We start from the raw sequence: 12,812 nt of genomic DNA, 5'->3' as shown, positions 1-12,812 counted from the left end.
CCCCACTGAGGAGGACACCAGCTGCCACAGTGAACAGGCCAACCACGTGCCCCACCATGGGCACAGAAGGATCCTCCCCAAGCACTTGATTCTAAAATTTTAGAACCTTGGGGACAAGAAGATCTTATAAACATACAGAGCGGAGATCCAGGTCCCACAAAAAGGGTCCAGGATCAGAACAACTTTACACTTCACAACAGCACAGGGAACAGGCAGAGAGCGGTTTCTTGCACTCCTGAGGAAGATGGTTGTAAGCTAGAGTCCCGGCACAGTGCCAGTACAAAGAGGGAAAACGGATACACTTGCAGACAGGCAGGCCTTCCATGCTTCCTTTTCAAAACATAGATGGAGCCTGAGTTCCCTCAGGATGAGAGAGTAAACAGAGAAAGATGAGTGGGTCAAAGAAACCCAGAGATTTACTCAAGGACAGAGACAAGGGACTACCAAGCCATCGAGCAGGAGGCCCTGGGTCACCTGGCAGGGTGGAGCCCTTGGGTTTTGAGCAGGTGTGTGGAGGCAGGGCTGACCTTCAAGGCTGCCTGTGCTCTGTGGCCCTGTGGCCTGTAGACAGAGACTGGTGAGCCTGCCCCAGACTCTTGTTAGCTTGCTACTGACCTGTCTGGAACATCTGCCCCACTTCCCTGGGGACACGTGTCTCTCCACAGGCCTTCATGGCTCACACCTGGGCACAGGAAGCAGGTGTGCAGGGCAATTCGGGTCCATGTGACTGTCCTGCCAGATGCCACAATGAGAGTGAGTGGCCCTTGGTGTCCTGGGGACACTCACAACCCTCCCCAGAAGGCACTCTTGTCCACTCTTCAGGCTGCAGGCAGACCAGACTCCAGACTGCTTATCTTTTCCTGGGAACCATTACTACCCTGTCATGCCATTGCATTTGTGCTCGCTCCTTTCATTAAGGAACACGTGTAGGAATAACACAGGTGGACTATAACTATAAAGAAAAGTGAAGGATGCCCTAGCCGGTTTGGCCCAGTGGATATAGTGTCAGCCCGCAGACCGGAGGGTCCCGGGTTTGATTCCCGGTAAAGGGCATGTACTTGGGTTGCAGGCTTGATCCTTGGCCCTGGCCGGAGTGCATGCAGGAGACAACCAATCGATGTATCTCTCTCACATGGATGTTTCTCTCTGTCTCTCCCCCTCCTTTCTACTCTATCTAAAAATCAATGGAAAAATATCCTCAGGTGAGGATTAACAAAACAAAAAAACAAAAATAAAAGCGAGGGGCTGCCTGACAAAGTTAGAGTATTGGGCGGGCATGTGATGTGCAGAGCACACAGGGCCTCTGGCATCACTCCTTATCCCAACACATGTTTTTCAGTGTGTGGACACATTTCACAGCCATAGGGGAACACGTTTTTCAGTTACATCTCTAATTTACCCCATCTTCTTTTTCCTCACTTTCTCCACCTCCCCAGATAGGCAAAATGTCAGAGTAAGAGGAAATCGTGGTTACATAGTTGCGATATCTATTATTTTCCCCTGGATTTGAATGACTCATTCTTCACTTGAATGGACCCTGAACTTTGGCCGTGTTTTCTGAGGAATAGTGCTTCTCTGTGTTTCGCGTCTATATGATAGCATGGCATGGTGTGTGAAGAGAGGACCTAACCACGGAAAGTGACAGTGTCCTTTATGATCACTTACTAAATAAAGAAACAGAGTATCCCAGATTTCTTCTCTCTGTGGTTGAGAACAGCACAGCCTGCATTTCTTACTGGGCCTTGAATGTGCTCTTTGTGCTTCTGCTGACGTCACGAGTCTGATTGTGTTAATGTATTTCTCATGGCACAACCTATACAAGCAATTTTCTCTCCACCATAAAATATTCATGGGAATACAGGCTTTTTTGTTTTGGTGCTGCATTCTTTAAGTAGAGAAGGTTTGATTGTTTTCTCCAGGGCGCTCTGGGTCAGAGGCACTAGCAACTTCTACTGGGAACTCATGGCATTTCAGCTAGTTTTTGATACTGAATCAGTACAAGTCTTGTCTGACACACCCGCTGGAGGCTAGGATGAATGGGGATTGTGACTTCTCTCAGCAGCTGCTGTGCAGGACAGGGCTTGGGACAGCTATGGCCACTCCCCCAACCTGGCGTGTCTGTGTGGGGCACACTAGAGTGAGCAGGTAGTGTTTCTTGATCCCTGCATGGCTCTCTGTGGCCCACGTGTGCTGCCACGCTGTGCTTGTGTCTAACCGTAAGTGGAGCATTGTCAGCAGGGGTGGAGGAAAGGCAAGGGCTGGTTTGGGTGTGTCTGACATAGGTAATGTTCAACTTTTCATTCTCTCTGCTCTTTAACTTTCTGTAGCAAAAGAGTGAAGTTTTCTGTGATACCTCAAAAAGGTAAACCGAGGCAGGACTTTATTCCTTTCTAACAGCAAATATGGAGGAAATGCTGCAGTCAGAACAGTGATGCATTCACTGAGGACGCTTCTGCCCCGGCTCAGCCACCTTCATATCCCACTCGTTTCACTCCAGGCAGCAGGGAGGTTTGTCTGCAGGTTCAGCCACATCAGCATACTCCTCACCTGGACCCATTGCTCTTTGGTGTCTGCAGAAGGACTCACCAGCTGTCAGGGAGGGTGTCCTTAGAAGATTCTCTAGGATTCCATACCTAGGAGACTCTGAGGAACATTTGAGTTAATAAGACAAACCTCAGTTTGCGTGTGGTGGGTGTGCACTGCCTGCCGCACGTCATTACTGAGCAGGGGCCACCTGAGCAGCTGCTGTGCCTCAGCATCTTCCATCCTTGTTTGCTTTCCCGAGGCCACCACGCTCTTCTCTTTCAGCTCCTGAACCCACTGCCAGCCCCTCAGCTTTTGGTCCAGCTTCCATACACTACCTGCCTCCCTGCCCAGGGGGCACCCACAGGGCAAGGGATATGAGCTCTTCTGCCTCGGAGTCCCCATGACCCCCACACATGCGCCCGGACCCCTGGTTCCTTGCTCATGATGCCTCTTCTGTGTCAGGGAGATGCAGCCCCTTGTAGGCCTTCTCTGGGCCTTCGTCAGCCCCATTCCCCGACCCCCCAACCTGGTGTCCCATTGTAGGCCTGGGTCTGTGCCCAGCACGGAGCAGGAGGCCCTGCACACTAGCATCAGATAAACGTGCATGGACACGGTGGCCCATCGCAGGTTTGGTTAATAAAAAGGAACCCTTTATTTTTTGTTCTTGTTTTTTATTATTATTATTGACTTTTAGAGAGAGAGGAAGGGAAAGGGAGAGAGAAACATGGATGAGAGAGGAAAACTTTGATCAGCTGCCTCCCGCATGTCCCCTACCAGGGATTGAGCCTGCAACCCAGGCATATGCCCTGACTGGCAATCAAACCAACAACCTTTTGGTGCATAGGACAACACCCAACCAACTGACCCACACCAGCCAGGGCTATGTTTAGTTTTAAGAGATTAACTATGGGACATTTCTGATGCCCCCACTGCCCATCTATGAAAAATTAGAAACAGGGAGAGGATGAGCTCAAGTGGGCAGTGATGAGTCCTCGGTCCAGCCTGTCAGCAATGGCATTGCTGCTGCATAGGGTCTCAAGTCACCTTGGCACATCTTCTAAGTGGGATCACACCTGACCTCCCCTGCCATAGTGGCCACCAAAGTGACACTGCTCACAAAATGTAGGTGCTATGTTTATTCATTAGTTCTCGGTGGTTATTTACTGAAGCTAAAATAGCACTGTTTAACCAGACAAGCAGAGTGTGAGAGAGACACTGTAGGTTGTTCCTACCTCTGAACATAGACCTAGGAGTTCTCTCTAAAACAGTGACCGTGTGTGTGTAACCCAGAAAGGTAGGGTCAGGCCTGTCCTTTGAAAGCAAAGTCAAACTCACCTGAGAAGTCCGTCATGTACCTCACCTGTAATCTGTGAGGTAATGAGGCAGGTTAGCAGGTTAATGGACAATAACTTTTGGATCTCATAGGTGGATGCAGAGGGAACCTGTGGGGCTGGTGGTCAGTCACAGCAGCGATAGGTTTGGGAGCACTCAGCATTGTTCACAGGTGACAGTGACACCCCTCCAAACACATGACCTGAATCCCCTCATGGTGTCGAGTCCCCTTGTTGCTAAGCTTTTTTACTAAGCTCTCCTCCCTGCCCTTCATACGACTTTATTCCTTCAGAGAAAGTCTGAAGCAAATGGGGGAAGGTATTGAGGTTTTTTTAAAACTGGTATTATTTACCCAGTTTATCCAGTTTGCTATATTTTCATAATAAAATGATCAAAACAAGAAAAGCTGGGGGATTAATAAAATCCAGTCTTCTCAGGTTGTATGTGGTGGAGGGGGGTGGGGGGGTGGGATACCACTCTTCCCTGGGCCTGTTCATGAAAACACTATTTATATAGATTTTATCAAATAAAGATCAAATAAAAACCTCTTAATAGGTCAAGTCTGATACCCAATTAGACAAAAATGCAAACGTTTAAAAAGTTGAGGGTTGCACTTCACTGATTTGGGGAACAGAAGAGAAACAGTCAGCTGGTGTTTACCCCTGCTTGTTAGTGTTAAAAGAGAGGAGATTGGATAGTTTCTTAAAAGGATCAAGTGTGGAGAATTTGTTGGTCTCCCTCTGGGCAGTTCTGTGTTATAGCTGCTTCGGACGCTGAGGTGAGAGTATCCTGGGCAGCCTCCAGCCTGTCAGCTTCCTGGGCTCTGCCTCCGTGACCATACACTGCAGTCAGATAACACATTTGTCAGGACATGGTGCTCAGAGCGCCGTGCCTGTGTCGGCTCGGGGTCAGAACACAGGGCTTCCACACAGCCAGCCTCTCCCTCAGCCCAGCCTTCCCTGACCTTGCCTGATCAGAAAGGCCAGTGTGGGACCTGCCACCTGGGCAATGACCACAGAAATGCTCTGCCCCGAGGGCATGGTTCCACTTATGCGCTGCACTCTTTTACCAGAACCTATGGCTATAGGGCTGGGAGCACAGAACTCCTCAGGAACTGTATATCTGCCACTGGAGGGCTCTGTGGCCTGAGGGCGAGGTCCTAGGCATGTGTGCAGTGGGGGTGACTACTTCCAGGCAGACTCCGGGACCAAGTCATATGCATAACTTGGCCTGTGCTAGGGTCTAGGCAAAGACAGCCCTTAGGTAAGAGAACTGGTCCTTGGTGGCCCTGGCCTATTGAATTGGGGCTCCCATCTGAGTTTTGTAACCCCCTTCAGGGCAAGGCCCCCTTCTCCTGCCCTGGCCCCCGGGTCTGGTGCTTGTTGGTTGATGAAGAAATGGGCCTAGAGCAGATTAGGGGGACCTTTCTGGAAGTGACAGGAGAGCTGTGGGTCTCTGTGCTATGCTCTCCCCTCAGCTCGTTTGGGGGCTTTACGAGCCAAGTCCATGGTGGGGGAAAGGGCGGAGCACAGCGTGTCTGAGTACCACTGTGGAAGGTTCTCTGCGCCACAGTGCAAGCCTGTATTCATGTATTTTCAAAGTAGGAACCTGTCCCAGCAGGAGCACCCACCTTGGGTTATCTTGTGATGTCCATAATTGAAAACTTACATTCCTCCTGCTCCTTATCTCGCTTTAATTTGGTATTGATTTGTCAGCATTAAGATTGATTCTGCTGCTGTTTCTAATCTCAGTCACTCGTGCTGTCCTCGGCCAGCCTTCGAGCCTAGAAGAGGCCGTGGGTTCTACGCAGCAGACACGGCTCATGCATGTGCCCATGCAGGCCAGCTGGGAGGCACTCCGTGGGCTGCAGCCAGTAAACATATTTGCTGAGAGGGCACTCGCTTCGCCATGGAAACAGGCCCTCGTCCTGAGCATCTATCTGGACCACTCTGTGGCACACACTGTTCTGTGTTTCCAGTACACAGTTCCTCAGTGACTTGGAGAGAAGGAGGAAGCGACCCCGCAGTCAGCCTCCATATTAGTGCTGTTCAGCCCTCTCCCGAGCCTTTCTTCCCTTTTCTCATTGTGATTTTCAAACTTGCTTTCAGAAAAGGCGATGGGCCTACAGTGCATCCTGTGAGAAAGCAGGGGGCAGTGTGCACGAATGTGTCCTGGTCTCACCTTCATGATGGCTGTGATTTTTGTACTTGAAGAGTAGATCCTCTCATAGGCTGCTGAGTCCTGCACTGTGAGCCTTTTGGGCAAGAGTTGGGGAGTGGCATCTGAAATGTGAACTGTCCTTCAGCATGTGGATACCCCTCGCTGCTTGCTAAGGGTCTAGGTGGTTGCTCAGGCGGGGGACGCCATGGCCTGCAGTGACCATGCTCTGTGCTGTGCTCTCTCTGCAGTGGATGTGGCCTCGGCGCTGCCTTTGCAGGTGGCTCCCTCCGCGGTGCCCATGGACCTGCGCCTGGACCACCAGTTCCCGCTGCCTGTGGCAGAGCCCGCCCTCCGGGAACAGCAGCTGCAGCAGGAGCTCCTGGCTCTGAAGCAGAAGCAGCAGCTGCAGCGGCAGATCCTCATCGCAGAGTTCCAAAGGCAGCACGAACAGCTGTCGCGGCAGCACGAGGCCCAGCTGCACGAGCACATCAAGGTAAGTCCTGGCTCCAGCACATGCTTTCGCACCGTGATCCTAGCTGCTGAGCATGGTCCCTAGCAACCAGCTGCACCACTAGGACTCACAGGCAGGGACGTTCCTCACCGTGCCCCGAAGACAGATCACTGGATGCCTGTATTTTCAGCAGCAGGGTGTTGGCCAAGTAAATTGGGGCAGATGTAGTATATAGTGGAAATAGTGTCTAAAATCCCAGTGTAGGATGTACTTAAAGCAGAGAGAGTGCTTCCAATCTAATTTCACCTGCCAATACATGTCCTGAAATAGGAAAATTACTAGTAGGAATAGTAACCCAGGTTATCTCTTGGGTGGTGTCTACCTCTTCTCATTTTGTCCTACTGACCTTTTGTAACTGGAAAGAGATTTTAACATTTTCTTATATTTAAATAGAATAAGAAAAACTAACATAAACCTTTTTGGGGGAGTGCTTACTCTCTACAAGTATCTAATCATATCCCAGATTTTAAAATTAAATACATAGGAAAGAAACATGTATTAGTGACACGTAGTGAAAGTACAATGTGTAGTTGACAGTCCTGGTGTGATGTACTGGTCCTGATAAGCTCTCATGATATTCGAGCCATGCAGAGCAGCATTGCCCAGTAGAAATATACAGGGTACGTTACAGTTACGTAGGTAATTTTACATTTCCTAGTAGCCACGTTAAAACAAAGCAAAAAAACCCATGTCGTGTAAGTTATTTATTTCTATGTAACATATTACCCCGCAACTTAGCAGCTACAACAACAGACATGTATTATCCCCTAGTTTCTGTGGGCCGGGGACCCAAGAGCAGCTTAGCTGGCAGTTGGAACTCAGGGCCTCTCACAAGGTTGCACTTAAGCTGGCATTCAAGACCACAGGATCCATGTCCAAGATCACATGTGGTTGTGTGCAGGAGGCCTCAGGTCCTTATCTCTCGCAGCCCCCAAAGCACACAGAGTGCATGCGTGTGCTCCCAAAGGTGGGCCCCTCACTGCCCTTCATTGTGTGTCTCTATCAGTCACGTGTCCATGCCTCCCCATGTGGACATGGGTTTGCAGGCCTAACACAGCTGTATCTGGCTGACGGAAGACCTCAGTAGCTACCTGTTGAATTGCATTGTCCCTCACACTCCTGCCGTCATGCACTAATACAGACAGTGCCAGTGTCCTACCTTGCAGGCATGGTTCGTGCCAACCGGCATTAAACATGTCTCATGTAGGAGTCTGTTGAATTTATAGCTTGTAGAAAAAAAATGAGATTTTGAGAAATAAACAAATCCTGTGTATGTGAGGTCATCAGAGCAGCAAGAATCATCAAGACCCTTGAGAGGGAGGTGCTGCTGTCACAGAGCAAGTGGGCTTCCCGCAGCCTGGTCCTCTGACTGAGCTGGGTCTGGTTTCCTGACCCTGTTCCTGTCCTCACCTGGCCTGCCATGGAGATGGGAGAGTGTCCTTCCCGAGTCCTCATGTCAACCTGTGCAGGGCCGGGCTGGCCGTTGGGTGCTCCTCATGCCCTTGTCACCAAGAGAGCTCAGGCCTGGTTCTCCACACACAGGAAGAATCTCAAGGTCACATGCGTCTGCATTTTAATCATTTATTTTTCCATTTAAAATGGAGATCATAAAAGCTGTTTAAACTTTGTAATTGTATCATTACATCAGCGGCTTTTGTTTTGATGATTTAAACCCTCTTCCTAAGCTGTCATATTGTTAGTGACATTTGGCAGTCGTGTTTGCCAGACAGAGCTCTTGAGCACACAGTCTAATTAGTGCCATTAAATCATCAGTGAATTTAAGTAGAAACTTGTAAATAAGAAGGGAATCATTTTAAAAAATATGACTTAAATTGTTAACTTTGGGTGTAGAAGATCTTTAATGAGCTCTCAGTGCTCAGTACTGTGCATGACCTTGACAGTTTCTCTGCGAGTCAGGCTGCTTCAGGTACCACGTTCCTGCTTGCATCATGCATGGTTAGTTCTCCCCTTCCCTGGACAAGGTTCCAATGAGCACTGTACCTGAGGTGGGGTGTGAAGAACCAGAGTTTGGGGCGTGGGAAATATCTGTCCCTAGAAATTGTGAACTTTCACCAACTGGTTTAGCACAGATAATTAAAAGACTGTTTTCTAGATTTGCTGCTTTGGGAGTTGTTGTAGTTTTAATTCTTTTTTTATTTTATTTTAAATATATTTTATTGATTTTTTACAGAGAGGAAGGGAGAGGGACAGAGAGCTAGAAACATCGATGAGAGAGAAACATCGACCAGCTGCCTCCTGCACACCCCCTACTGGGGATGTGCCCGCAACCAATGTACATGCCCTTGACCGGAATCGAACCTGGGACCCTTCAGTCCGCAGACCGATGCTCTATCCACTGAGCCAAACTGGTTTCGGCTAATTCTTTTTATTGTATCAAAGAAATACGTGTTTCTAGTGTTTCAAGTAAAAAAGTAGCGTGAGGTTAACCAACAAAGCTGCCCCTCCCTGCCCTCTGCCTGGATCCGCAGGCCCTAGACCTCGTCAGGCAAGCATTCCCTGTTTAGACAGCCAGCTTTCTCCCTACAGGAAAGAACCCAGCGAGCGATTTCCCATTTGAGGGAAGAACTGGTTCTCCTGTCCCAACCCCCACACACATACACATGGCCACTTCTTGGGGGCCACTTACTAGTATACTTAGACTTCACTCTGCTTAAAGACTTACTCAGAGTCTCCCTTCCTGTGTCACCCTGTGTGCGTATTGCTCACACTTGGCACACAGGGACCACGTGCCCTTCCTGATACAGCTCTGGGATTTCCCTGGAGTGAATCATTTCTCCCTTCCCATTGGCTTAGGTCCCTCTTTCCTGATGCAAACCAGTCCCACAGTTTGAGAGGCCTTGGGGCTCTTCTCACAGTGGCCACGCACTGATGAGTGCATTTGTGGTTGTCAGCGGCTATTTCTAAGTATAATGATACAATCACATGGTTTTTGTATTTCCAAGTATCTGAAATTGGAATTTATTACATCTTTAGATCAGGATCAATAATTTAAATATTCATTTCATGCAAAGGGAAATGATTTTAGCATCTAAGCCTCACTAGGTCCTTCCTGCTTGTGTGGTGATGCTTACTGTTTTATAGGACTGCAAGGACTGTATTGCAGGAGTGTCTCAGTTAAGTTTGCTGTGTAGCAAATGACCCCAAATATAGCACTTACCACAGTAGTCATTTTGTATGTTGAGGGTTGTTTAAGCTGTTCTTCAGGCCTGGGATTTCTCTCTGTACCTGCAGCAGCTGGGTGACCTATAATTGCCTCACTCTCTGGTCTGATGTTTGGCAGGCTGTTAGGGGCCAGGGGATTATTTGCTTGTTTCAGAGTTCTAAGCTCAGCAGAAGGGCAAGTGTGTTTTCAGTCTAGGATGTTACTGCCTCACTGGCTAAAGCAGGTCTCATAGCTAAGGTCAGAATTCCTTTTGGAATATATCCGAGGGAATGTGTACTGGGGACATGCAGCAACAGGGCCAGAGTGCATGCAGGAGGGATGCTCACTCTCATTCAGAGGGGACGGGACCAGGACAGCAGTGACTCGGACAGGAGTCAGGTGCACTCAGGAAGAAGGGGCAGGACACTGGGACCCCAGTGCAAGCCACTTCATCATCTCAGCTACCTTCTAGTTCTGGGGTCAGGGGTGCCATCCCGGTATCTCCAGCTATGAGGAGGGATGTTTCTGTAAATACATATTGTCTTCATGTTTTTCAGATACTTACATTTTTGTGTTGGGAATGTATCAAACATTTAGCTTCACTGGTAGACATATGTGAACATCTTTAGTTGGAAGCAGTGTTGACACTGTTGTCTGGGAGCTACCGGGAGTGGTGCTGTCTTGTTTCCCTGGTGGAGGCCACAGCCTTCCCAGTTGGGGTGTTTCTTCACTCACTTGCTTTGCAGTCCAACCATTTCTGCAGTCTGTGGTCTGTGGATTTGTATCTATTTAAAAAATACTCTCCTCTGTCCCTGTAGGTGCTTTCAGGGCGGTGGAGGTCAGGCCTGTGTTCAGTCGGCCCCATTCACCCAGATGCTGGCCCTCCTCTTTAGTTGTTCACTTAGAGAACCATACCCACAGACCTTCCTCCTGAACGTCCCAAGTGGCGAATCCATTGCACCCCCAAAGGAACAACCCACTGGTAATGTGTCCTGAACATCAGTGGGAGGAGGAGGAGCATCTGGGGCCCTAGGCCTCCCTAGAGGTTGTGTATGGACAGATTCAGTCATATCCTTGCGTTGGCATTGCAGGCTGTGCCGCAGTTATAAGGGATGTTTTCATGGTAACCTCTTTCTGATTGTAAAAGTCATTGGTGTTAATGATTTGAGTAGTTGAAAATTACAAAGGAGAAAATATTGCTCCTGTGCTATTAGGTAGGAAGGCTGTTAATGAAGCCCTGTGATCTTATGTACTAGTAAGCTGTGTGCATGTGTAGGTGTAGTGTTCTAGAATGGGGTCAAACTCTGATGTATTTTTATTTACTGTGTTGTCAGCATTTCCCTAAACCATTCCATACACTGCGAAAGTATGATTTTAATGGTTTTATTGTAGTCTTACAGTGAGCCACAATTTAAACAACCACTAATACCCGAATAGTTGAACATTAAGATTATTTTCAGTTTTTCATGTTTTTACTTTCCTTGTGCACGAATCGTGTGCATGTGTCTAGACAGAGTAGAAATGGCATTGCTGACCCAAGGTAAGTACTTTTGTTACCCATGTTTATCTCCAAAATCTATACCAGCCGAGTGTACATGTGTCTGTCTGTCTCTCTCCCTCTGTCACAAATGCACACACACCTTGCTTATTCTATGGAGAAAATAGCAAAGCAGTAGTAACCATGACAGGCGGCACTTACTGAGTCGTCCTGGGTGGGGCCATTTGTGCTGGGCACTGCACAGGTGCTCTCCCTCACACCCACAGTTGCCCAAGGAGCTGGTGCCCATGCCTGCTCCTCCACTGATGGGACTGTGCACCCTTCCCCGGCAGTCTGAGGCTTTAGCTGGACTTGTTCCCATTATATTTCCGTTCTGTGTCTCATTGTGTCTCTCTTTCTGCGATTGTGGGTAACCGTATTTATATATGCTTATTCACTTTTTCTACTAATTATCACTTTCTTTGCTGTTTTTCTGTTGTAGTGCTGATCTTTTCTTACTGTTGTAGGAGTACCCATTATAAATTAAGGGTATTATTTCAGTGTTGTCATGTGGCTGTTACTTTTGCCCATAATCAGTAGTATCTACTTGTCCTTCCTCATTCACAGATCAGAACATGATTTCTAAGTAGTTAGAAATGTCACTGTGGTCTCCTAACCAGTGTGTGTTTTGCCTCGGCTTTCTCCCGGTCCTATGCTGACACCACACAACTGTCAGCAGGAGCCCCTGCCTCATGCGCTACTCTCGTTTGTATCAGCATGTCTGCTGTCCCCTCACATGGATTCTACCTTTTAAATTCGCTGAAGCCTGTCTTCCCCTTAATTCTTCCAGGTGAACTTCAGAATCTTTCCCATAAAGTCCTCAAAACTTATTCTGGAAATGTATGGAAGTTGCAATGAATTCATAAATTAACACGCTTCACAATAACTTCCTGATATTAGTTTCTAATCTAGGAACACGGTGTTACAATCTGATGGGTTGAAAAGCCTTGTTTTATTTTTTCATATAAGGCTTGTAGATTTTATACTCAATTGTTCTTGGGTACTTTATATATTTCTTTATAGAATTATCAAATTTTTTAATTCATCTCAAATTTATAATTGGTTATTTCATGTTCTCTAGGCAGATAGACATGTCATATGCAAATAATAATTATAACCTCCTTTCTTCAGCTGCATTGACTAAAATTTCCTTAACCACCTTGAGATATTGAAAAGTTATCTGTGACAACCTCCTTGACAGCCCATGGTCAGGGCCTGGCCCATCCCATGACTGTGCTCTTGCCAAGGTTGGGCCCCAGGTGTGGGTAATTCGCGGCCCTGGGGTCCTGACAGGCCAAGGTTGTTTCCCGAAGGATCCATCTCTGACCCTGGTTTTGTGGCTTGCAGGAGCTCTGGGGAACCCACAACCGTTTTCCTCATGCTGTGGGCCCCTCTCGGTCCCCCCAGGAGAATCTCTCCCATTTCTCCTGTGTGGTTACCAAGGCCCCCACATTCTGGCTTCTATAGAGCAGATAGCCTTTCCTGGGTCCTAGGTGCAGAGATGGCCTTCTCCTCCTAGAGGAGCTGGTTCGCTGGGTGGTGCTAGGTCAATGGTAAGTGTGCTCATCTATGGAGCAATTTCA

The 12,812-nt window shown here is 48.1% G+C and overlaps 1 protein-coding gene across 11 annotated transcripts in view; it reads left to right on the top strand.

The window, feature by feature from the left end:
- The window catches only part of HDAC4 (histone deacetylase 4), a 238,318-nt gene that overhangs the window by 137,322 nt on the left and 88,184 nt on the right, over positions 1–12,812 (top strand). For all 11 annotated transcript variants that reach the window (XM_079781863.1, XM_079781868.1, XM_079781860.1 and 8 more), the window contains one exon: positions 6,267–6,511. In XM_079781863.1, coding sequence (XP_079637989.1) covers positions 6,267–6,511 — 245 coding nt within the window. The remainder of the gene's footprint in view (positions 1–6,266; positions 6,512–12,812) is intronic.

This window comes from Cnephaeus nilssonii (assembly GCF_951640355.1).
Source record: "Cnephaeus nilssonii genome assembly, chromosome: 10".
In the NCBI taxonomy this organism is placed as follows: domain Eukaryota; kingdom Metazoa; phylum Chordata; class Mammalia; order Chiroptera; family Vespertilionidae; genus Cnephaeus; species Cnephaeus nilssonii.
Note: the sequence above shows the minus strand (reverse complement) of the source record. Positions and strands in the feature narration are given on the sequence as shown.